The following is a 22,972-nucleotide window of genomic DNA, read 5'->3' as shown; positions in this document are numbered from 1 at the left end:
AGTGCTAATATTTTTCAAGGTCGAAATGGCATCAAAAGTTTTGACTTTTTAAAGATAAGGAGATAGCTAGAAATGCTGAACACATGCAGGGCTGTCAGATTTATGTGATGTGTCGCAATCATATCAGAGCTTTTAAATGACCTAACAGGGGAAGAGTAATTTGATTTGTATGTTGGTTTTATTGCTGCCCTAGTCCTCATATTTACCAGAGGTATGCACTTTATTGAATAATAAGACATTATTTATTGCAAATTATTTTGCCCCCCCAGTTTGAGAACCACTGCACTGAAAAATGTGAAATTGCTCATTCGAATTATAGAAACTATCAATACAATATATATATATATATATATATATATATATATATATATATATAAAGCATGCAACTGTGCCATGTATATAATCTAGCGGAGTTCAGTAAATGTATTAATGGGTGTGGACTTCTGTGTTTTGCTAGTCGAACATGGATTGCTCTGACCGGGACATTTTGAGCAGCACAGAAACAAATGAGGACAAATAATTTAATGCACAACCAACCATTATGCCTTTACACTGAATGTAGTTCAGTCCATGTTTTGGGATTCTATTTCCTCTAATTAGTCGGAGCCCTGTGCTTGTTTCTCCCAAGTCTTATCTTTCTTGCTTGGGCTCCATGTGCCGAGGCAGTTTTGATGGCTTCATTGGTTCATTTGCCTCATTTCGTGCATGCGAGTCAACTAGCAATAAAGCAGTGCCTTAAGTAGGACTGACAATATTGTCTATATTGCTGACATTGTCTGATATTGTTTCATTATTTGGCCTGTTCCTCTTTTAAAAAAAAAAAGCTCTCCAAACATCCATCCATCCATTTTCTGAGCCGCTTCTCCTCACTAGGGTCGCGGGCGAGCTGGAGCCTATCCCAGCTGACATCGGGCAAGAGGCGGGGTACACCCTGAACTGGTTGCCAGCCAATCGCAGGGCACAAACAAACAAACAACCATTCACACTCACAGTCACACCTACAGGCAATTTAGAGTCTCCAATTCCAGCATGTTTTTGGGATGTGGGAGGAAACCGGAGTGCCCGGAGAAAACCCACGCAGGCACGGGGAGAACATGCAAACTCCACACAGGCGGGGCCGGGGATTGAACCCGGATCCTCAGAACTGTGAGGCCTGCCTGCTCTAACCAGTCGCCCACCGTGCTGCCCTCTCCAAACACATTTGTTTTATTTCATTATTTATTTGTTCTTGCTATCTTGTGGGCTTACTTTTTTTCCCCTATCAGGTGACACAGGTGAGTGTTTTGACACAGGCACAAGTGGAAGGACCAGATTTTTTAAATAAAACTTTTTTTCTGCTTTTGATGATCATTGAACACATTTTAGAATGAAGGTTGGAAAGGTATGTCAGTGCTTCTGATAGTGTTTAAGTACGAATGTCAAAAATATTAATTTTAACCCACATAGGGAATAATATGGCACACAAATACCACTAAACTACTAATTCGTCCACTTTCTTCAATCTAGAAAAAAAATGAATGAATTATTAGTTCCACATTAGTGTTAACAAGGCTAAAATATATACAGCAAATAATGCCTCTCCTGGTGTCCAGTACTAACGTCAAACAACCACCTTTGACCACCAGGTATCAAAGCATCAAAAACCGAACTTCAAAGTGTATAGGAAACGTATGTTTTCTTTGTGGTTTACAAACACAGGCACATTGCTCGTTAAGCGCCAACCCCGTTCCATAATGACGAACTAGTAGTGGAACGTACCAAAGTCGAGCCAAAACAGGGGAATACGGCTAAAACAGGTGTACCTAAAACGGTAAACCCGCCATAAAATTGCATTTAAATGGCTATAATCGTGTACTACATTTATCTTAAAGGAATGTGAGGTAAAAGTATGGATGAAAAGATGGAATAGGTTAGTTTAACGACGTTGAATGTGAGCGCGAGCCCCCCGCTTTCTGCGTCGTGTTGCGGGCCGGCTGGCCGACGTGGTGACGGCGTCTTACAGCCGCACCAGCCCTGCACAACCCACCGAACAGCGAACACAACATACCGGCTTTTGGCGCGTTAAGAACTAGTGATAATGTCCGCCCCGTGTATGCGCTCTCACAATTTCATCCCTTGAGACGCCTCCGCATCTTCTCGGCCTCTCCTTCTTCATTTCGGTGAGTTCCCGCTACGGAGCATCCCCATTTTTGTCAGTGTGCGTGCGCGTGCACGCTAGGCAGACTGGGGTACCAACGTGCGCGCGCGAATGAGGATGATGAAATATCACATGTGGACGCTTCGGTCGCAGGAAGGCTCATAAAGCGCACATTGTGGGATACATAGCCTTTTATTTACTCATATAATGCATTTTGTAACAATTTAAATGCTGTGCCGTCGTTTTGCTACTCTTAGGCCCGATTTGCGCTAACAAGCGTGGTGTTTTTATGAATTATATAATGAGCCCCCCCCGCAGTGACGGTTACTCCAAATCCTCCTATGAAAGCTATGATAATCTATATACCTATATAAATGTATTAATCAGCCTAATCGTCGTGTTCTAAATGAACAAAATGGCCTATGGTGCGCGCGGTGCGTCGTCCACACCCTTGGGTGCCTCATCCGCCAGCGGACAATTCATTAGGTACACCTGCCAGACCATCACTCAATCTGCTTTGACCAAAGTAATCATTTAGATTGAAAGTCGTGATTCAAAAAATGTCTTCATTATTGTTTGTAGTCAGCTCTCGTGTGTGAGGCAGGCCGCATTGCCAGTCCAATAAAGCGAAACCTTTGACAAAAGATAAAAGCACGGCCTCTTTGATTGAATCTGGCCCACCCTGCGTAAATCCTGTTACTTAACTTTGACCACTCTAAAATTGCTCATTTAAAGTCAGTTGACATTAAATAATGTGTTAATTGATCTATTGTAAATGATAAAATACTACATTGGCAACATCATCAATTTTACACAGGGTTAGGCAAATATTTTTTTAAATTATTAATTAGGAAATTGCTGTATCATTTTTCAGGCGGCATGGTGAACAGTGGTTAGTACGGCTGCCTCACAGTTGAGCGGCTCTGGGTTTGTATCTCCCTGCGTGGGTTTTCTGGCTTCCTTCCACATTCCAAAACCATGCTTGTTAGCATAAGGTTGTCCAAAGAAGAAACTCTATCGTAAATCCTAAATCATGTGAGTGTGAATGCTTGTTTTTCTATGTGTGCCCTGCGATTGGCTGCTGACCAGTCCCAGGGTGGACCCGGGCTCTCCCCCAACGTCTGCTGCAGCTAGGCTCCAGCTCATCCTTGACCCGAGTTGGAAAAAGCGCCATAAACTATTTTGTATTATATATATATATGTATATATTTTTAAAAATTCAAAAACCGAGTCTTTGGATGACTTGACCCATCTGCGCATTTTAAAAATTAAATGTGGCCCCGGAACATGAAAGTTTGCACACCCCTGCGCTAAAATGTGGGACGCAATACATTGTGGGATGCTGCTCGGATGCAAAACTGTCCCCCTCGACCCCACATGGAAAACAAATACTCTGTATATATAATCATTGGATGGTGGACCTAATTGAACTGTCCAGTGAGAAACTACAAATTCCAATGCTACCTGAACACCACACGTGATGTAAACACTCTGGGTTGTTGGAACGAGGAGTTTTGGGGTTTGTATGCTAATGCCCCCCTCATCATTTATGTAGGGGAAAAACCTGATAGTCTCTGTCCTGCCGCTTCTCCCGCCACACGTTTTGTTTGTATAGTAGTGTAAATAATCCCTCTACGTGGGAATTTCATGGTGGGGGGGGGGAACATTCTCACATCTTCCACAGTTCCCAGGTGTCAGTAACATGCTTTGGTCAAAATAGCTTTAGGATAAAGAAGGACAGAACACTTTACACCTTCTCTAAACAGCCCTGTTGACAACAGCCGCCTGAGGTCTCAAGGTTTTGAGGTTATGAATAGCGTGCAATGAACTACTTTGCTTATTATGTACTTATTTTAACATTATATATAATATTTTTAAAAATTTCTGTGAAGGTTGATATACAACCCCAATTCCAATGAAGTTGGGACGTTGTGTTAAACATAAATAAAAACAGAATACAATGATTTGCAAATCTCGTTCAACCGATATTTAATTAAATAGACTACAAAGACAATATATTTAATGTTCAAACTGATGAACTTTATTGATTTTAGCAAATAATCATTAACTTAGAATTTTATGGCTGCAACACGTTCCAAAGAACCTTGGACAGGTGGCAAAAAAGACATGAGAAAGTTGAGGAATGCTCATCGAACACCTGTTTGGAACATCCCACAGGTGAACAGGCTAATTGAGAACAGGTGGGTGCCATGATTGGGTAGAAAAGGAGCTTCCCTGAATTGCTCAGTCATTCACAAGTAAAGGTGGGGCGAGGTTCACCTCTTTGTGAACAAGTGCATGAGAAAATAGTCGAACAGTTTAAGGACAATGTTCCTCAACGTACAATTGCAAGGTATTTAGGGATTTCATCATCTACGGTCCATATCATCATCAAACGGTCCATATCATCATCAAAACTCCAGGTTCAGAGAATCTGGAGAAATCACTGCATGTAAGCGGCAAGGCCGAAAACCAACATTGAATGCCCCGGGACCTTCGATCCCTCAGGCGGCACTGCATCAAAAACCGACATCAATGTGTAAAGGATATCACCGCATGGGCTCAGGAACACTTCAGGAAACCCTCCATCAATCCACCCATTTTCTGAGCCACTTCTCCTCACTAGGGTCGCGGGCGTGCTGGAGCCTATCCCAGCTATCATCGGGCAGGAGGCGGGGTACACCCTGGTTGCCAGCAAATCGCAGGGCACAGACAAAATAAACAACCATTCGCACTCACAGTCACACCTACGGGCAATTTAGAGTCTCCAATTCATGCATGTTTTTGGGATGTGGGAAGAAACCGGAGTGCCCGGAGAAAACCCACGCAGGCACGGGGAGAACATGCAAACTGCACACAGGCGGGGGCGGGGATTGAACCCCGGTCATCAGAACTGTGAGGCTGATGCTCTAACCAGTGGTCCACCGCGCCGCCCTTCAGGAAACCAATGTCAGTAAATACAGTTCGGCACTACATCCGTAGTGCAACTTTAAACTCTACTATGCAAAGCAAAAGCCATTTATCAACAACACCCAGAAATGCCGCCGGCGTCCCAACTTCATTGGAATTGGGGTTGTAAGTTAATGCAAGGGAAAAAACTTGCTTGTTCCCAGAAGGTGTGGGGGGCAAAAGCAAAACCTGTTTTGAATAATGTGTTCTGTAAGTCAAGTTGTTCCACAACTCCGTTCACAAAACCTTTGCAAACTGAAACAAAGTTTCCCATTGAAATGAATGGAAATAGAATTAATCTCTTCCAGACCCAGAAAAAGTTATGTTTACCTTGTTTTTATTGACGTGTAGTTAAAAACAGAGTACACTATAGAAATAAGTGAAAACAAACTTGGTTATGAAACGCATGAAAATAAACAAAATTAAAATCTTCACATTCAACCCGACTACTTAGTGTTCGATAGCTATGAAACGAAAACCAGTGAGCTCTTTTTCAGTTATTCAAAACAAAAATAATTTTTCTCTCTTCTATTATCTGTGGTGTTTGCTTTGTCAAAACAGTTACTCCTTTATTGCCTGGTGGGTTTTGCCAAACCAAACTGCGCAACGAGATCAAACACCATTGTCATGTTTCGCTACTACTACATTTATTTTTTCAACAGTAATATGATTAGGGTTTCTATTAAACTATTGCAAAGTTTATTTGGAGCCAAACTGAGGGCTAAGTTAGAGCAAAACACAAAGATACCTGCAATCCGTGACGCACAGAGTGAATTATGTTTACGCCTTCAAAATTGATGCCAAGACTATTCGTGAACCAAAGCATAGCAGCATTTCTTTAAAAGTTTTTTTGTTTATCAAACCAGCTCGTTCGTCAACTGGGGTTCTACAGTATTTGCGAAACGGTGAATGAATTCAAAGTGCTAGCATTTTTCTGTGTGATCTACTGATTAATTTCCCCACTGTGCTCCGCAGATCTGGTGATAATGACGAAGTAAAAACGTCTTAAAACATCTTTCCTGAACTCTCACAGACTCAAATAAACTGAAAATTTTAAAGGTGGACCAATTGAGTTACCCTATAACAACAAGCACGTGGCAGCCCTCGCCCTCGTTTGCGTTATCAAATGCCCAAAAAAAGCAAGGCCGTCAAGAGAGAGCTTGACGACGATGTCACTGAGTCGGCCCGGGACCTGCTTTCCAACGAGGACGCCTGCAATGATTCCTTCAAAAAGAGCTCGCTGATCATCGGCGGCCATGACGGTGACGGCAAGGAGCGTGATGTAGAGGTGGGCGGCTCTGACGCCGACGAGGAGGAGGAGGAGCGGCCGGCCTGGAACAGCAAGTTGCAGTACATCCTGGCCCAGGTGGGCTTCTCCGTAGGCCTCGGGAACGTCTGGAGGTTTCCCTATCTGTGCCAGAAGAATGGAGGGGGTGAGTGAAATGACCGTTAGTGCTCTAGTAGATTGTTGTGTGGGTCCATGTATGTGGTCCGGGCTACTCATTAGTTCTGCCCAGTCTGCGTCTTATCTTATATTGTATGGAGATGGTGTCTTAAACGGTGATTAGTCTTCCAGTAGATTCTGACATAGTCATGCCACAATGTTGGGTGCATCCATGTTTATGTTATGGGGAGCTACACAATCATTAGTTCTGACCAGTGTGTCTTGGATCTTAGGTTATGTGGAGAAACTCCATGTTTCATTTATCCCCATTGCAATTTACTGTATTTACTGATTGGCAATCAACCGTTAGGTTGCTCATGGTCTCATTGCACTACTATTGCTTGTTTACACATCTGCACTTTGCACTTTTTGCAGTATAGAAGTTGGATTTTATTTTTAGCTGGTATGAGCGCTGGACTGAAATTTTTTTGGGTGATATTGTGTAAGGGTATGGTGTTTCTGCAAGTTGTTTTTATATTGTGTCTGACCTTTAGACTTTTAATAGGGTCTTATTCTCACTTCTGATATTGCCATTGTGTACCTTGTCCTTTTTGTGCTCCTGCCACAACACCAATTTCCCTTTAACCCTTGTGCTTCATAATGACAACATACAGTACATACAGTACGTAGGAGTCATTTTGAGACAAAACACGGTTCAGCCTTTTAAATGTTCTAAGTCATACTAATATTTTTTTTTTACTTTCAACCCCTCAAAATGTTCAGTGGCCTCAGACCTATCCATTATTTTTTTGATGGCCTCTATGGGCAATAAAAGCAGTATTGCGTTATGTCCATAACTCTGAATATGCCATATTAAAAAATAAATAAATACAAATTCAAAGTGGAATATTTGATATGATGTAATTAGAGCCTTGAATAAGTCAGTAAGTTATAACAACATATATTTGTTGGCATTATAATTTTTGGAACAATTGCAGTTTATTTATTTATTTATCTATCTATTTTTAAACACACACTGCAGTCATTTGAGCCAAAACATGGTTCAGGCTCTTAAGTGTTGAACTAAGTCAGATGTGAATATTATAATACTTTCAACCCCTCAAAATGTTCAATGGCATCAGACCTTTTCTTTTTTTTTTAATGCCCTCTAAAGACAATAAAAGCAGGATTGTGTTACAACCAAAACTCTAAATATGCCCTATGATGTTTACACGCACGCAGTGCACGCACATGCCGGCACGGTTCAAATCCCGGCCCCGCCTGTGTGGAGTTTGCATGTTCTCCCGTGCCTGGATGGGTTTTTTCCGGGCACTCCGGTTTCCTCCCACATCCCAAAAAACATGTGTGGTTGGTTGATTGAAGACTCTAAATTGCCCGTAGGTGTAAATGTGAGTGCAAATGGTTTGTTTGTTTCTCTGTGCCCTGCGATTGGCTGGCGACCGGTTCAGGGTGTACCCCGCCTCCTGATGAGTGGTAAAGAAAATGGATATATATATATAAGCATTATAACACTTCAGTCATCAATTTTGAATCCTGCGTATGGTCAGTTAGCAGTTCCTATGTCTAAAAATTTTGAAATTGGATCATGGTGCCATTTTGAAGTTATACAGTACATGTTAAAACTCTCCGGCTAAAATTTCAGCCCTCTTTGTTGTTAAATGCTTTGTCTTCTATTAAAGACATCAAAGTCAACAACAACAAAAAACACAATTTGTACAGATTATGCACGAGGTTTAAGGGACAATAAAAATATTATGATTCTGATTTATGTAGCATGACGCTCGCCACTATGTGAGGGGGCTGGAATCAACCAAAATCAAGCATTACTGTTGGCCTTGGCGGAGGTCTGCACTTCAATTCTTGTTATCATTATTACCAAGGTGACATTTTTTGTCATGCAGCTCGTGTATGTAAATAAAGCCTGTTGTTGAAATATTTATTTCAGGTGGTTGGTCCTGAACTAATTTTCAGATGTTTTAAATAAAAACAGCCCACAGCTTGTGTGCAGAGTGTTTAGCTGTGCAATCAATTGCTCAAATGATCGGAGATGAACTCTTTCTGGGTTAAGTGTAAAATAAAACTCGGAATCAATGTGTCAAAAATAAAACTAAAATAGGGTAAGACTACTCCTTCATCAAAGATGCCAGACAGGAAGTTGCTTGCTGTGCGATACGGTCACATAGTGCCGCTTTATAACTGTTGCACACACCCTTTCCGATGTCACACTACAACCTGTTTCCTGGTCTATGGTTATCGTCACACTAATCCTCTTGCTGTCACTGCCAACCCACAGAATAAGCCAAAGAAAAAGAAAAATAGTTAATCCGTTAAGACACGGCTCTTGTACTGGATGTCATATTAGACATTATGTTGGTGGACCTAATCTAATCAATGTATCCATGTCAAACAATGTCTCATTTACGCCAAAGCCTGCCATTACCGACAGGAAACACACACACACACACAGATATACATTAATAAGCCCATGAGATACTCTTAAGCCTTGGGTCCCTTCAAAAGTGCTATATAGTTACTGTAGTAATATCCATCCATCCATCCATTTTCTGTATCTCTTATCCTTACTAGGGTCGCGGGCATGCTGGAGCCTATACCAGCTATCTTTGGGCGATAGGCGGGGTACACCCTGAACTGGTCGCCAGCCAATCGCAGGGCACAGAAACAGCCAACCATTTGCACTCACATTTATACCTACGGGCAATTTAGAGTCTTTAATCAACCTGCCACACATGTTTTGGGGATGTGGGAGGAAACTGGAGAAAACCCACGCAGGCACGGGAAGAACATCCAAACTCCCCACAGGCGGGGCTGGGATTTGAACCCCGGTCCTCAGAACTGTAAGGCAGATGTGCTAACCAGTCGTCCACGTGCCGCCTTATTGTAGTAATAGTTATACGTTATTATTATTAGTAGTAGTATTAGTAGTGGTTGTTGTTGTAGTAGTAGTAGTAGCATTAGTAATAATAATAGTAGTTGTAAAATAGTAATAGTGAAGTAGTAGTAGTTGTTGTGGTGGTAGTAGTAGTAGTGGTGAAGTAGTAGTTGTAGTAATAAAGTAGTCATAAAGTATTATTAGTAATAGTAGCAGTTGTAGTAAAGTAGTCATTTTATAGTAGTAGTATAGTAGTAGTAAAGTAAGGGTACTGTAGTAAAATAGTAAAAAAATAGTACTTAAAGTAATACAGTAGTTTAAAATGGTAATTTGCATTAAGTAAATTCTGAAGACAACACAATAACACATTTCTCAAAATGTGCGAGGGTGCTCCGAGGACATGCAAAAAAGCCAGTTACCCTATAGAGTTTGGCCTAGAAAATGACACATTTTGGCTTGTACGCTAAGGCTACGTTGACACTACAGGGTATGATGCCCAATTTGGATTTTTTTTTTGTTTTGTTGTTAAATCCGATCTTTTTATGCAGATGTTCACATTACAAAGACTAATGCGGCTTCTATTGTGGACGGAACACGTGCCTGATGTCACATCGCGCAAATGCGCACAGGCATGTTTACGGAAGTAAATGCGGCCCCTCGCTGAGATCTCATGATTTTGTGCAACCGAAGCCAACATTTTCTTATATTTATCAGTTCTAAAGCATTTTCTTTTCGCCACTGACTGTTTTCTGCTGCTTCAGCCGCCGTTGCGGTTTTGTGGCGTGTGTTTTTTGTCGAACAATTGTGACCTTTTTCGCCTTATGATGAAATAAACGTCGGATGCGCGCCCCGTAAGCGTCCATACTGCACTTGTGTCGGGTACATATTTGATTTACTGTATATCCACATAAGAGGCCTAGGTCGGATATGAAAAAATCAGAACTGTACTGTTCACATTGACGTGAAAAAAATCTTAATTGACCTGCAGTGTGAACATAGCCTAAGAGATGATGCATGGTCCCACTTGACGTTACTGTTCTACTCCTGAACAGTGAAGTGTCTGGCACACTCATACTGTGAGTCCCATCACTTCCATTAATCATGTCTGTTTTAAACAGCTCTGGTCACCCAGCTGTGTTTAATGTGTAATTGGATTAAAGAGACACGTACTAAGCAGCCCCTGTGTGTGTGGGGATGATGATGATGATGCTTTACATATAATTTACACAGACACTCATGAAAGACACACATTTCCTTTCATGGCGTCACAGGTCGTGCACTGCTGTATGTAAGAAAGCACAGGCCTGAGCGGAAAAAGGATTCAGGGCTACTTTACAACTTTGGGTTTAGTCAGTGAGTGATTCTCAGCTGCCGGGACGACCAGGAATGAAGAAAGGAAGTGAATTCTCTCCTGTAAAGCAACCAAAATTGAACAGAATTGTTCTAGTCAAAAGAGCAGCACCTAGTGAGGGGTGTAAACACTTTCCAAGATTAAATTAAAGGATTTTGCTGTGTAGTATTAAATATTATCTTATTATGTTGAGACTGCATCTTTGGTGACTATTAGCATTGCAATAGACTCATTATGTGTGGTCGCACAACAATTTTGTGCGCTTCCATGTTTTATGTTCTGCCATCTAATTATTTTCTGTCCAGTGTGCCTCGTTCGTATACAGTATTACGTAATATGGAGATTGAATCTTAGTGATCGATGAGTTTCCCAGTAGACACAATGTTGTGTGCGTCCATGTTTATGTTCAGCGGAGTTATGCCACTTATTAGTGCTGCCCATTCGGCCCCTGTTCTTGGCATTTTGCTACCTTTCTACATGACAGTTGATAATCCATAATGCTATTGTTCAAATAAATGCCTCTCTTCCCTAATAGACACCGCCACCATCTGCAGTTGAGTGAATAAACGTTTTGCAGAAAGTAGTAATTCCCAATGCAATAAGGTAAAAATAGAAATAAGGTAGCCAAAAAAATTTCACAAGTAAAAGTACTGTTACTTTAGAATAATATGACTTGTGTAAAAGTAAAAAGTATCCTCAAATAATTATTTCAGTAAGAGTTAAGTACTGATAAACAAATACTCAAAGTCTTTGTCCTTAGTGTCCTTAGTAGACTGAGAATGCTTATAGTCCTTGGTCCTTTGTAAGTGGCTACAGTTTCTCATAGGACAGATTTAGACAGGATCCACCAGGACTTGTAACTACTGTAGATGCTATTTTGGGGGAAGATAAAAGGCGCTAAGATCGGAATGTTTGCTTTTGGAAAGACAATAGGAGACCACCTGGGTGGTGGACGTGGGTTTGATGCTGACTGATGTCTTTGCTCTCCTTAGAATGAACTAGAATAAGATGATCTAATTGTGAAGACAACATACAAGCGTTATATCTGGGAAGGGCAGTGACTTAAAGAACATCCTGTCTGTGGAAAAAGTAAACAAAATCATATTTGGCAAGGATTAAATTAATAGTAATACAATACACGCATGACCGGATTGTGCAATGCTTTGACGCACATCTTAAAATGTCAACAATGCTAAGATAATTTTGTGTGTATTCGCGGGTTACAAAAGGGGGCCAAAGTGTGTGCTTTCATCATGTAGTTTTGAAAGGTGTGACGCAATGCTGCTTTAACTGATTTTTGTGGTTTCGGGTACACACGGAAGTATACACTCAAGGCTTCAAGGCTACACTGTTACAGGCCATCCACCCCAAAAGACGAGAATTCTATAGAGAGGACTTCTTGCAGAGTAATCCCTCTTCTGAGTCATTTTAGAATACATTTTTAAAGTTACAGTACTGTTATTTGACGACACCACACATGGAGACTTGAAGACCGGCATGTGCACCATAGCAAATTGCTCAGGTACTACAGCTCGCAATTGGACTGCTCTGGTTGTCATAGAAGACGTTTCACCTCGCATCCGACCAGGCTTCGTCAGTTCATGCAACAAAACTTAGTTGGGACTCACTGCTTTTGAAGTGAGTCCTAACTGAGCCTTACATCATTATTTTAAACTTGTGTGTGTGCGCATGTGTGTCTGTGTCCTTGTGGACAAGTAGCGGGACGGTTTGATTTTATTCCATGTACAGCACTTTGTGTGGCATTTGTGAAGGTATGAAAAGCGCGGTATAAATAAAGTTTGAGTGAGTGAGTGAGTGAGAAGTAAACCCGCCTTGTCAATACCAATGCTGTGCTATGTCATTAGCTTAGGCCACCAGGACAACAAAAGAAATGTGCCATGTGACCTACCTACAGCAAGTCTGAAGGCCAAAAATACAACGTAGGCCTCAAGTTTCATTTGGGACAAAGTAGCTCCCACTTGTACTTGTCTTGGCAATGCTAGTCTATCTTATTAGCTTAGCCTGCTAAAAATAACCCCTAAATATCCATCCATACGGCTTACTGTGAGGCAGATGTGCTAACCTGTCTGTCACCATGCCTTTGACAGCCATTTTGTTTCTGGGCACTATGTCATGTGCCGTACCTACGGCAAGCCTGAAATACAACAGACAAGTCAAAGTGAATCAGATTCATATTTGTTCATTACACCGTGAAGTGAACTGAAAGACTAAAATGAAAACACGCGCAAAAAAAGTTCTAAATTATTTACAGTGAACCCCCATTCCGGACCCAATGACGTGAGGTGAAAATATGCTATATTGAGAAACCATAAAAATACATACGTGAGGTGAAAATATGCTATATTGAGAGAGCATAAAAACGCATACTTTAAATGGTTTAGCACAGCATGTTACGTCACGACGTGGTGCTATACTGAAGGCACGCAACTCTAAATTCGTACTTGCTGATATATTGTGAACACCCCATTAAACAAACAAACAAAAAACGATTGCTTAAAATTCTGCGATACAGCCGTAGCGCGAACAATGCACCGTGACGTACTGGTAGTGTATCGTCTTGCGTTTTTAAAATCTAACGGTACTGTGTTATTTTGACCACTAGGGGCGTACCTGGTGCCCTACTTGATCCTGCTGGTGTTGATTGGCATCCCACTTTTTTTCTTGGAGCTGGCCGTGGGTCAGCGCATTCGTCGGGGCAGCATCGGCGTGTGGAACTACATCAGCCCTCGGCTGGGGGGTCTCGGCTTTGCTAGCTGCGTGGTAAGTCTCGAGCTCAGCACTGGCTAAAAATGTTAGCTTGCTACCCGTGGCTTACAAATCATCACATATTGTCGCACTGACTTTGCTTGTTTGGAAAAATAGTCATTTATCTTTTTTAATGTCAGCCACTAATGAGCTAGTTGTAATGGATAGGAAAGGGATGATTTCACTTGTTTAAAAAATAAATGTAGCTTTTTCTTCTACTGTACTTTTCAATCTTTATTATTTTTTATTTTTAACCGTGAATATCCCAGTGGAAATGCTAGCTCACAAATGGGCGCACAGACCTAGCTTGTTCAACAAGCTTCTTTTTCTTAAAGATATTACTGACTAACAAGCTATCTGTAATTTCTGTGTAAAACTTGATGTAATTTGTTTGGTAAAGACATTTAGCTTATTCTTGGACTTTTCTTTTAAAAATCCTATTTACAACCACACAGCTCAAAGGCTTCAAAGCCAATTTGATAACTGTTGCGAATCAAAACAGCAGCATTTAGCATGGTACAAATCAAGGACTCCCTCAAATAGATGCCACCCTTTCCTTTATCCTGAAAAAAGAGGTAGTATGAGTAATTACTTCTGTTCATAGAAGGTGTTATTCATACGTAACGTCTCTTAGTGACGTTCCAGTAGACGCTGTCACGTGACCTCCCTAAAGGCCTCCTCTCCAATAATAAGACGATCTGTGCAGGTACCTCCTCTCCAATAATAAGACGATCTGTGCAGGTGTGCTTCTTTGTGGCGCTTTACTACAACGTCATCATCAGCTGGAGCCTCTTCTACTTCTCGCAGTCCTTCCAGCAACCGCTACCGTGGCACGAGTGTCCGCTGGTCAAGAACAAGAACAGCACATGTAAGATCAGATAGACGTGCTAATTGTGCTACCCTGCAAACAGCTGACAGAACCAACCACTTTTTATTCTATGAGTAAAATTGAAATTTTACTAAAACAGTCGTAGTAGTTTCGAAAAAAAGTAGTAATGCTATTAATGCCTTGGAAATAAAGTCAGAATTTACGGGGAAGTCGTAATATTAGGAAAAAAAGTTATACTGTTATAACAATTAATTAATTAAATTATGAAACACTTAAAAAATAAAATAAAAGTCATAATATTAAGAAGGAACCAATTAAATGTTACAAGTATAAAGTTAAAATACTATGAAAATAATTTAATGTTATGAGAATAAATTCACCCTCCTTGAGCCGTTACCTTATCGTGGTGGAAGGGTTTGTGTGTCCCAATGATCCTAGGAGCTAAGTTGTCTGGGGCTTTATGCCCCTGGCAGGGTCACCCATGGCAAACAGGTCCTAGGTGAGGGACCAGACAAAGCACGGCTTGAAAAACCCCTATGACGAGTACAATAAATGGATTCAGGTTTCCCTTGCCCGGACGCGGGTCTCCGGGGCCCCTCTTTGGAGCCAGGCCTGGAGGTGGGGCTCGAAGGTGAGCGCCTGGTGGCCGCGCCTGCACCCATGGGGCCCGGCCGGGCACAGCCCGAAAGGGTAACGTGGGTCCCCCTTCTCATGGGCTCACCACCTGTGGTAGGGGCCATAGGGGTCGGGTGCAGTGCAAGCTGGGCGGTGGCCGAAGGTGAAGACCTTGGCGAGCCGATCCCCGGCTACAGAAGCTAGCTCTAGGGACGTGGAATGTCACCTCTCTGGCAGGGAAGAAGGCCGAGCTGGTGTGTGAGGTCGAGAAGTTCCGACTAGATACAGTCGGACTCGCCTCCACGCACAGCTTGGGCTCTGGTACCAGTCCTCTCGAGAGGGGTTGGGGTTGGAGGGGTTGCCCACGGTGAGAGGCGGCGAGCAGGTGTGGGTATACTTATTGCTCCCCGGCTCGGCGCCTGTACGTTGGGGTTCACCCCGGTGGACGAGAGGGTAGCCACCCTTCGCCTTCGGGTGGGGGGGACGGGTCCTGACTGTTGTTTGTGCCTATGCACCAAACAGCAGTTCAGAGTACGCACCCTTTTTGGAGTCCTTGGAGGGAGTGCTGGAGACCGCTCCCGCTGGGGACTCCATCCTTCTGCTGGGGGACTTCAATGCTCATGTGGGCAGTGACAGTGAGACCTGGAAGGGCGTGATTGGGAGGAACGGCCCCCCCCGATCAGAACCCGAGCGGTGTTCTGTTATTGGACTTCTGTGCTCATCACGGATTGTCCATAACGAACACCATGTTCAAGCATAAAGGTGTCCACAAGTGCAATTGGCACCAGGACACCCTAGGTCGCAGTTTGATGATCGAATTCGTGGTCGTGTCATCGGACTTGCGGCCGCATGTCTTGGACACTCTGGTAAAGAGAGGGGCGGAGCTGTCAACTGATCACCACCTGGTGTGGAGTTGGCTCCGATGGTGGGGGAAGATGCCGGTCCGACGTGGCAGGCCCAAACGTATTGTGAGGGTCTGCTGGTAACGTCTGGCAGAATCCCCTGTCAGAAGGAGTTTCAACTCCCACCTCTGACAGAACTTTGCTCATGTTCCGGGGGAGGCGGGTGATATCGAGTCCGAGTGGACCATGTTCCGCGCCTCCATTGCTGAGGCGGCCGACCGGAGCTCTGGCCGTAAGGTGGTTGGTGCCTGTCGTGGCGGCAATCCCCGAAACCGTTGGTGGACACAATGGTGAGGGATGCCGTCAAACTGAAGAAGGAGTCCTATCAGGCCTTTTTGGCCTGTGGGACTCCTGAGGCAGGTGATGGGTACCGGCTGGCTAAGCGGAATGCAGCTTTGGTGGTCGCTGAAGCAAAAACTCGGGCATGGCAGGAGTTCGGTGAGGCCATGGAGAAATACTTCCGGACGGCTTCGAGGAAATTCTGGTCCACCATCCAGCGTCTCAGGAGGGGGAAGCAGTGCACCATCAACACTGTTTATAGTGGGGATCTGGCGCTGCTTACCTCGACTCGGGGCAGGGTCCTCGAGGGTGCATGGGAGTTCGCCCAACCAGTCTACGTGTGTTTTGTGGACTTGGAGAAGGCATTCGACCGTGTCCCTCGGGGGGTCGTGTTGGGGGTGCTTCGGGAGTACGGGGTACCGAACCCCCTGATACGGGCTGTTCGGACCCTGTACGACCGGAGTCAAGAGTTTGGTCCGCATATCCGGCAGTAAGTCGGACTCGTTTGTCACCGATTCTGTTCATAACTTTTATGGACAGAATTTCTAGGCGCAGCCGAGGTGTAGAGGGGGGCCGGTTTTGTGGCCTCAGTATTGCATCTCTGCTTTTTGCAGATGATGTGCTTCTGTTGGCTTCATCATGCCGTGACCTCCAACTCTCACTGGATCAGTTCGCAGCCGAGTGTGAAGCGGCTGGGATGAGAATCAGCACCTCCAAATCTGAGACCATGGTCCTTAGTCGGAAAAGGGTGGCGTGCCCTCTCCAGGTCGGGGATGAGATCCAATTGGAGGAGTTCAAGTATCTTGGGGTCTTGTTCACAAGCGAGGGAAGAATGGAGCGGGAGATTGTAAAGTCACAAATATTATAAATTTGTAAGGCTATGCGAATAAATTGAAAATATTACCCCAAAAAGTTGGAATGTTACGAGAATATCGTCATCGATTCATTATTTTTTTTTACATGAATAAAGTCATATTACCAAGAATGTACAATATTATAAGAATAAAGTCTAATATTACAAAAACAATTTAATATTATGATAATCAAGTCTCAAGATTACAAAAACAATTTCCATGTCCTGTGCATTAAGTCATAATATTGGGGAGAAAATGTGACAAGGAAAAACTGTTATAAAATAAAACAAAATATTATATCGTTTTTTTAAGTACGAGAATAAATCTGTAATTGCACAAAAAAGTTGTAATATAATGTGAAAAAAAGTATCAACATTATTAGATTAAAAATATGATGCTACAAAACCAGCTTTTACTGTACAGATGTGGTGCCTGAGTGCGAGAAGAGCTCGGCCACCACCTACTACTGGTACCGCGAGGCCCTTGACATCTCCGACAGCATCTCCGAGAGCGGAGGACTCAACTGGAAGATGACGCTGTGCCTGCTGGCCGCCTGGTCCATGGTCTGCCTCGCCATGATCAAGGGCATCCAGTCCTCCGGAAAGGTAAGCTAAGCTCCTGCTGTTCTTGGAGGGAAACGGAGGAAAGGTTTCTCCCTACATAGCCGGTTTAAATATAGCGTCGGATATTGGGAACTGGGTGCATAAAACAAAAGGCCGTTTCTTGCAAAGTGTTTGGAAAATCCTCTCACACCTCGTTAGCTCATGTTAAGACGGAAGCTTACGGAGTGCTAACTGGATGCCTTGTCTACAAACACGCACTCAGATAGCTCATTTCTGCTCAGTTACCTATAAAGTCAGAACATTACAAAAATTTTATTTTGATCCGAACATAAACTTGCACTGTTGCAAAAAAAAAAGTTAGTCTTACTCCATTTTGTATTACCAAAAAGTTGCAATGAGAATCAAATTATAATATCTTGACAAAATATTATAATACTACGAGAACAAAGTCTTAGTATGACCCCCGAAAAGTTACAATGTGACAATAAAGTTGTAATATTTCAGGGAAGAAAGTTGTAATCTTATGAAAATTAAGTCGTCATAGTAAAAAAAAATAAGTTCCAGAGAATTAAGAATTCTTATAAAAAGAACAATAAAGAATGAATTCGCTAATATTACGTAATCGTGAAATGATGCAATGCTGTGAGAATTAAGTGGTAAGATTTTTTTTATGGTGTAATGTTATGAGAATAATGTGGTAATATTCCGTGGTTGAAGCGTAAAAGATGTTTAGAAGTGTCTCTTGGTGACTCGTGATTTTCCTGGAGAGATTCATACTTAAGCTTGCCTACCTGCGCTGACATCCAGCATCGAAGCTGACAGTAACGTGACTAGCATCCGGAAGGATTAAGACCTTAGCGTACCTCCTTTTTTTCCATTACTTATCATATGACAAGCATTATCCGCTGGACTTTCTGGGGTCAAATTGGAGCTAATTGGAAAAAATGGGCAGAGCATTTAATCTTACGGGAGGAAAGCTTTGATGCTTTTGACGTTTGAATTTGGTTTGATCTCTTCTTTTGTCACGCCTCAACTACAGCGTGCGCTAATGATGTACCCATATGTGTCACTAATCATTTAATGACCGCAACATGAATTTATTACAATATGAAACATCACTTTTGGCCCAAGTTCATGGGATCCAGTTCCGGATTCTCTTTTATCATTTGTGAAACAATGATACAACCAAAAGAATTACCAATAATATGTCCTTCATTTGTCAACACCTCTCCTCTCTTTGGGTACATGACCCATTTCACTTTTAAAACCACCTTTGCTACATTTTTCACCCACGACTCAAAATGTAGCCACTTACAGTACTGCATTGGCCATATGTCCCAGAATGCCTTGTGCCTACACTGACCAAAACTTCAAAGCACCCTGTATGAAGTAATTATTGTCGTGGGCATACTGTACTTGTCACCATCGCAATAAACAAGCCACAAATCCGACAGCAGGTATAATTAACAGAGTCCTAGCACTCCGCAGGGCTAACCTTATGTTAGTAAAGTACATTAACATTAATCTCACTGATTTGCACAGTTAATTTTACCTTGTCTCGGGTCCTACACGGCTTCATGCTGGGTGCCTTCGGCAGAGAGCAAGATTACTGATACAGCTATGACACGTCACGGTGCTCACCTTGCATTTCAACCTGAAATACTGCCACACTTTCTGTCTCTCTTCATTTATCGTCGCCATCTTCCCGCGCTGTCAACCAAATAGCTTCGATTCCACCTCCTACTTCCCTAGCGTAAGTGACGTAAGCGAAGCTCGCAGTTTTACTTTTCAATGTGTTTTATGAGGCACAAAATGGAAATTTTGACTCGCAAATTGCGATGTGAATCCGCTTATATCGAGCCTTGCTTGGAAAAATCTACTTTTGACCATGATCTGGGTCTGGAATCAAGAAAGGATTTATTCACTCATAGTCCAGATATTGTTTGAAACATACGTCAGAAATACACATGTAACTGAAAAAATAAATAAATAAATAAATAAAGATTCAAAACATTAATTTTAATGCGCACAGTAAAAAAAACAAGCAATGAAATTATTACTTGGCTGCGTCCCTTCAAAAGAATATAAAATTTTAATCAACAAAGGTAAATTAATAATTGTTTAAAAATGTAATAGTTAAGGACAAATTTTGACAAAATTTGGTGGGTAGGTTCAGAATGTCCCCCAACTTTTGATCATGGCTCCAGATACTGGACCGGGATAATTTTTTTTTTTTTTTAAACACTGACACCACTCAAAACATGCAAATAAATGTTTCCTCCAAATCGTTTCTTGTAGACATTGACATCACTCAAAAAGTTATGAACAGATTTTGAAGACATTTGGTGGGTAGTTTTGGAATGATAAACCAAAGAACTTTTGATTGAGACATGTAAAGTGTCAACTAACATTTTGCTTTAGCATTTTAGGTGAGAACTAGGACCTTACTCTTAAATTTGAGTTTAAGAAAGACTGTCTGAGCATCGTCACGAGCTGTGGTTTTTTCACGCCACCTTTCTTGCTGTTTGTGCCCGTCCAACGTGGCGGACATAGACAAAACAAGATGGATGCCCTGAATAGTTGAGGTGCTGAAATTTCTGCCATCCTGATTTAATGGCGTCAGACCATCCCCGTTTGGCCTCGGTGGCTTGAAGTGGCCGATACTGTGGCCACCGCCATTGTCAAGCTGCTATCTCCCGCTGCCACTCTGGTCTATTTTAGTGTTGTCACTGCAGTAATTGAGGAAGGACAGTGGACATAATCTCTAAATACACCATATGCAGTATATATGTGGATGTTTTACCTGGTGTGTCTTGACAGGTTTTGGGGGTAGGTATGTGTCCAAACGTTCCCTGGAGTAGCCTTCCCAGGCGTGTTGCAAGTTTGAGCACAAAAGAATATTAATGGCGCCTCTCCTCCTCCTGTGTGCACAAAGACTTTTTTTTTTGCAAGGAATATCCTCGTGTGAGCGTGGGTGGGCGTGAAAGGGATCCGGTTGCCATGGTTACACTCACTCTATCGGCTTGGCTTGATTGTCAGAAATGGTAGGGACAGGGGAGACGGGGGGCATGATGGTTCAGCCAAGAATAATAGTTCATAACTCTTACAGGGCTCCTTTAAAAATAAAGCTCATCCTAGAGATTTTGTCTAGATGGCTCACAAATTTGTCGCATGAATAATGGACAGATGGGCGACGCTTAAATATGAAACATTTGCGTTTTCGTTATTGCATGTGGTCGGAGCATGGCAGCAAAGTTTGACGACTCACCATTGGTTCAGTACAGCTCCTAAATGTTTGGGGGAAATTAAGCCTCCATAATCAATTTCACTTAGCAACAGTTACCTTGATAAAGTAATCTGATTACTTGAAAAGTAACTAAGTGAGATTACAAGTTACTTCATGCATGTTTAGCCAGGTTTTCTCCTGGAAACCTCTATCGGGAACTCTTGAACGAAAACGAATTGCCGCTCAAGAACCATTAGCGGACAGCAGAATGAGCGCGTTCACAATAATGTTCATCGGGCAGAAATACATTACGTTCTCTTCCACGTTCGCCCCAAAATATGAACAAGTTCAAGAGCTTTCATTCATTCAACTCGTTCAGGTACAACTGGTTATTGCGTCCACAAAAATAGCACCCGCAACATTTGAGTTTTTTTGTACACAGTAAATGACGTTAATTGTTTACTTATTATTGTTTGTGTTGCCCCGTAGTATTAGAATGTGTGTGTAACTTACCCGCCTTGTCGGGTTGTATTTGTGTTGCCCGTTTATTCTATTTTCATTTAACTCTTGACTGTAGGGTGTGTTTTGTGTAGTGACCTCCCGGTCATTTCCGTTGTATTACCAAACGATTTACCGACTGAAGGAATTGCGGGCGTATCTTCCTGCCGATTGCCCACTAAAACAATCTCCTTCAGCAAACTGAAGTGCCTTGACTTTACTTGGGTGACTCACCCTAATGTACAGTGACTAGGATAAGTAACTGGATACTGATTATCGGTTTGGAAATAGCAATGCGATACATTACTCGTTACTGTAAAAGTGGTATTAGAGTTAACGCGTTACTGGCATCACTGCTTAGCAACATGATATTTGGTGGGCATGTCTTTCGTGAGTAGATCCACAAAGAAGTCTCTTGAAGCCATGCCCAAACATTTGAAGTGGTTTATGGGGTAATTTTGTCCATTTTCCAAGGGCTCCTTTCTAGACAAACTAGTCTTCGAGATTTTGTTGGATTACGACTCAATTTGAAGCTCCTTTGTTGCTTTGTATGCTTTAGTAATGTACGCTGTGCTTGCGCCTTCAGGTGATGTACTTCAGCTCGTTGTTCCCATACGTGGTACTGATCTGCTTCCTGGTGCGCTCGCTGCTCCTGGAGGGCTCCATGGACGGGATTCGCCACATGTTCACGCCCAAGGTACAGCGTGGTGTTGCAATAAATCTGTCTTTGCTCTTGACTCTCTTGGTAACTTCAACAGTGAGCATTAAGACATAAATTTTGAGTTTTACTGGTAAAATGATGAAATGATCTGCTTATAGCAGAGTAATGGTCTTATGAAATGATAGTTCTTTCAGTACAAATAGACGTAGTGCATAAGAAAAATGTGAAGGGAAAAAAAACTGTCTAGACTAAAAAAAAAAATTTCTGTGTGCTGTGAGTGGTTGACATCTCAGCAGTAACACACCAATCATAAGGCTGCGGATGCTGCAGCACCTTCCATCGCCATGGAAACAAGAGTTAATTTGAACATAACTCACAGGACTGGTTGACAGAACGACAAAGGCTTTTGTGGCGCTCTAACGCCCTCTTGTGTAGTTCACACACACGCACACACACACACACACACACACACACACAAGACAATGCCATGTAATCTGATCAATCATCTGCAGAATAAGTCATCCAGAGGGGCCCTCAGAAAAATCACATTTATTTTCCAGTGCTTCATTTAGTGTAATGATTTCTTTCTTCATTCCAGAAAAACTTGTAATCTTACAATAATAGCCAGATTTGTTTTTTAGATAAAGAAAAAAGTAATAAAGTGTACAAAAGTGCAATGTTAAGGGAATTTACAGATATAAAAAGTCATAATTTTAAGAGTTCAATTAATTTTTTGGAAAAAAAAGTACAAATCATACAAATATAAAGTAAGTAATTTGAAGAATAAATTACAAGTGTAGTCATATTTTTTCATTTTTCATGCGGAAAAAGGTATAATTGTTGAAAAAGTTCAATTTCTGGGGATAAAAGTACTAATTTTACAAGAATTGTCACGTTTTTCAGAGGAAAAAGTCATACTTTTCCCCCTAAAATGTAATTGTTCTTGAAAAAAGTACTAATCTTACAAGAATAAAGTCCCTTTTTCCCCAGGAAAAAGTATTACAAGTATAGTCTGTTTTTCTGGAATACAAGTATTACTCATACGAC

The 22,972-nt window shown here is 42.1% G+C and overlaps 1 protein-coding gene across 1 annotated transcript in view; it reads left to right on the top strand.

Moving 5' to 3' along the window:
- The first annotated feature begins 2,021 nt into the window (after nt 1-2,021).
- The window catches only part of slc6a15 (solute carrier family 6 member 15), a 30,478-nt gene continuing 9,527 nt past the window's right edge, over nt 2,022-22,972 (top strand). The window contains exons 1-6 of the mRNA XM_061678364.1: nt 2,022-2,159; nt 6,062-6,519; nt 13,356-13,513; nt 14,240-14,366; nt 17,401-17,582; nt 21,851-21,961. Of these exons, the coding sequence (XP_061534348.1) occupies nt 6,213-6,519; nt 13,356-13,513; nt 14,240-14,366; nt 17,401-17,582; nt 21,851-21,961 (885 nt within the window). The 5' untranslated portion in view covers nt 2,022-2,159; nt 6,062-6,212. The remainder of the gene's footprint in view (nt 2,160-6,061; nt 6,520-13,355; nt 13,514-14,239; nt 14,367-17,400; nt 17,583-21,850; nt 21,962-22,972) is intronic.

The sequence above is a fragment of the Phycodurus eques genome, chromosome 5, assembly GCF_024500275.1.
Source record: "Phycodurus eques isolate BA_2022a chromosome 5, UOR_Pequ_1.1, whole genome shotgun sequence".
NCBI classification, from domain to species: Eukaryota; Metazoa; Chordata; class Actinopteri; order Syngnathiformes; family Syngnathidae; genus Phycodurus; species Phycodurus eques.
This window is presented reverse-complemented; position numbering and strand designations above follow the sequence as displayed.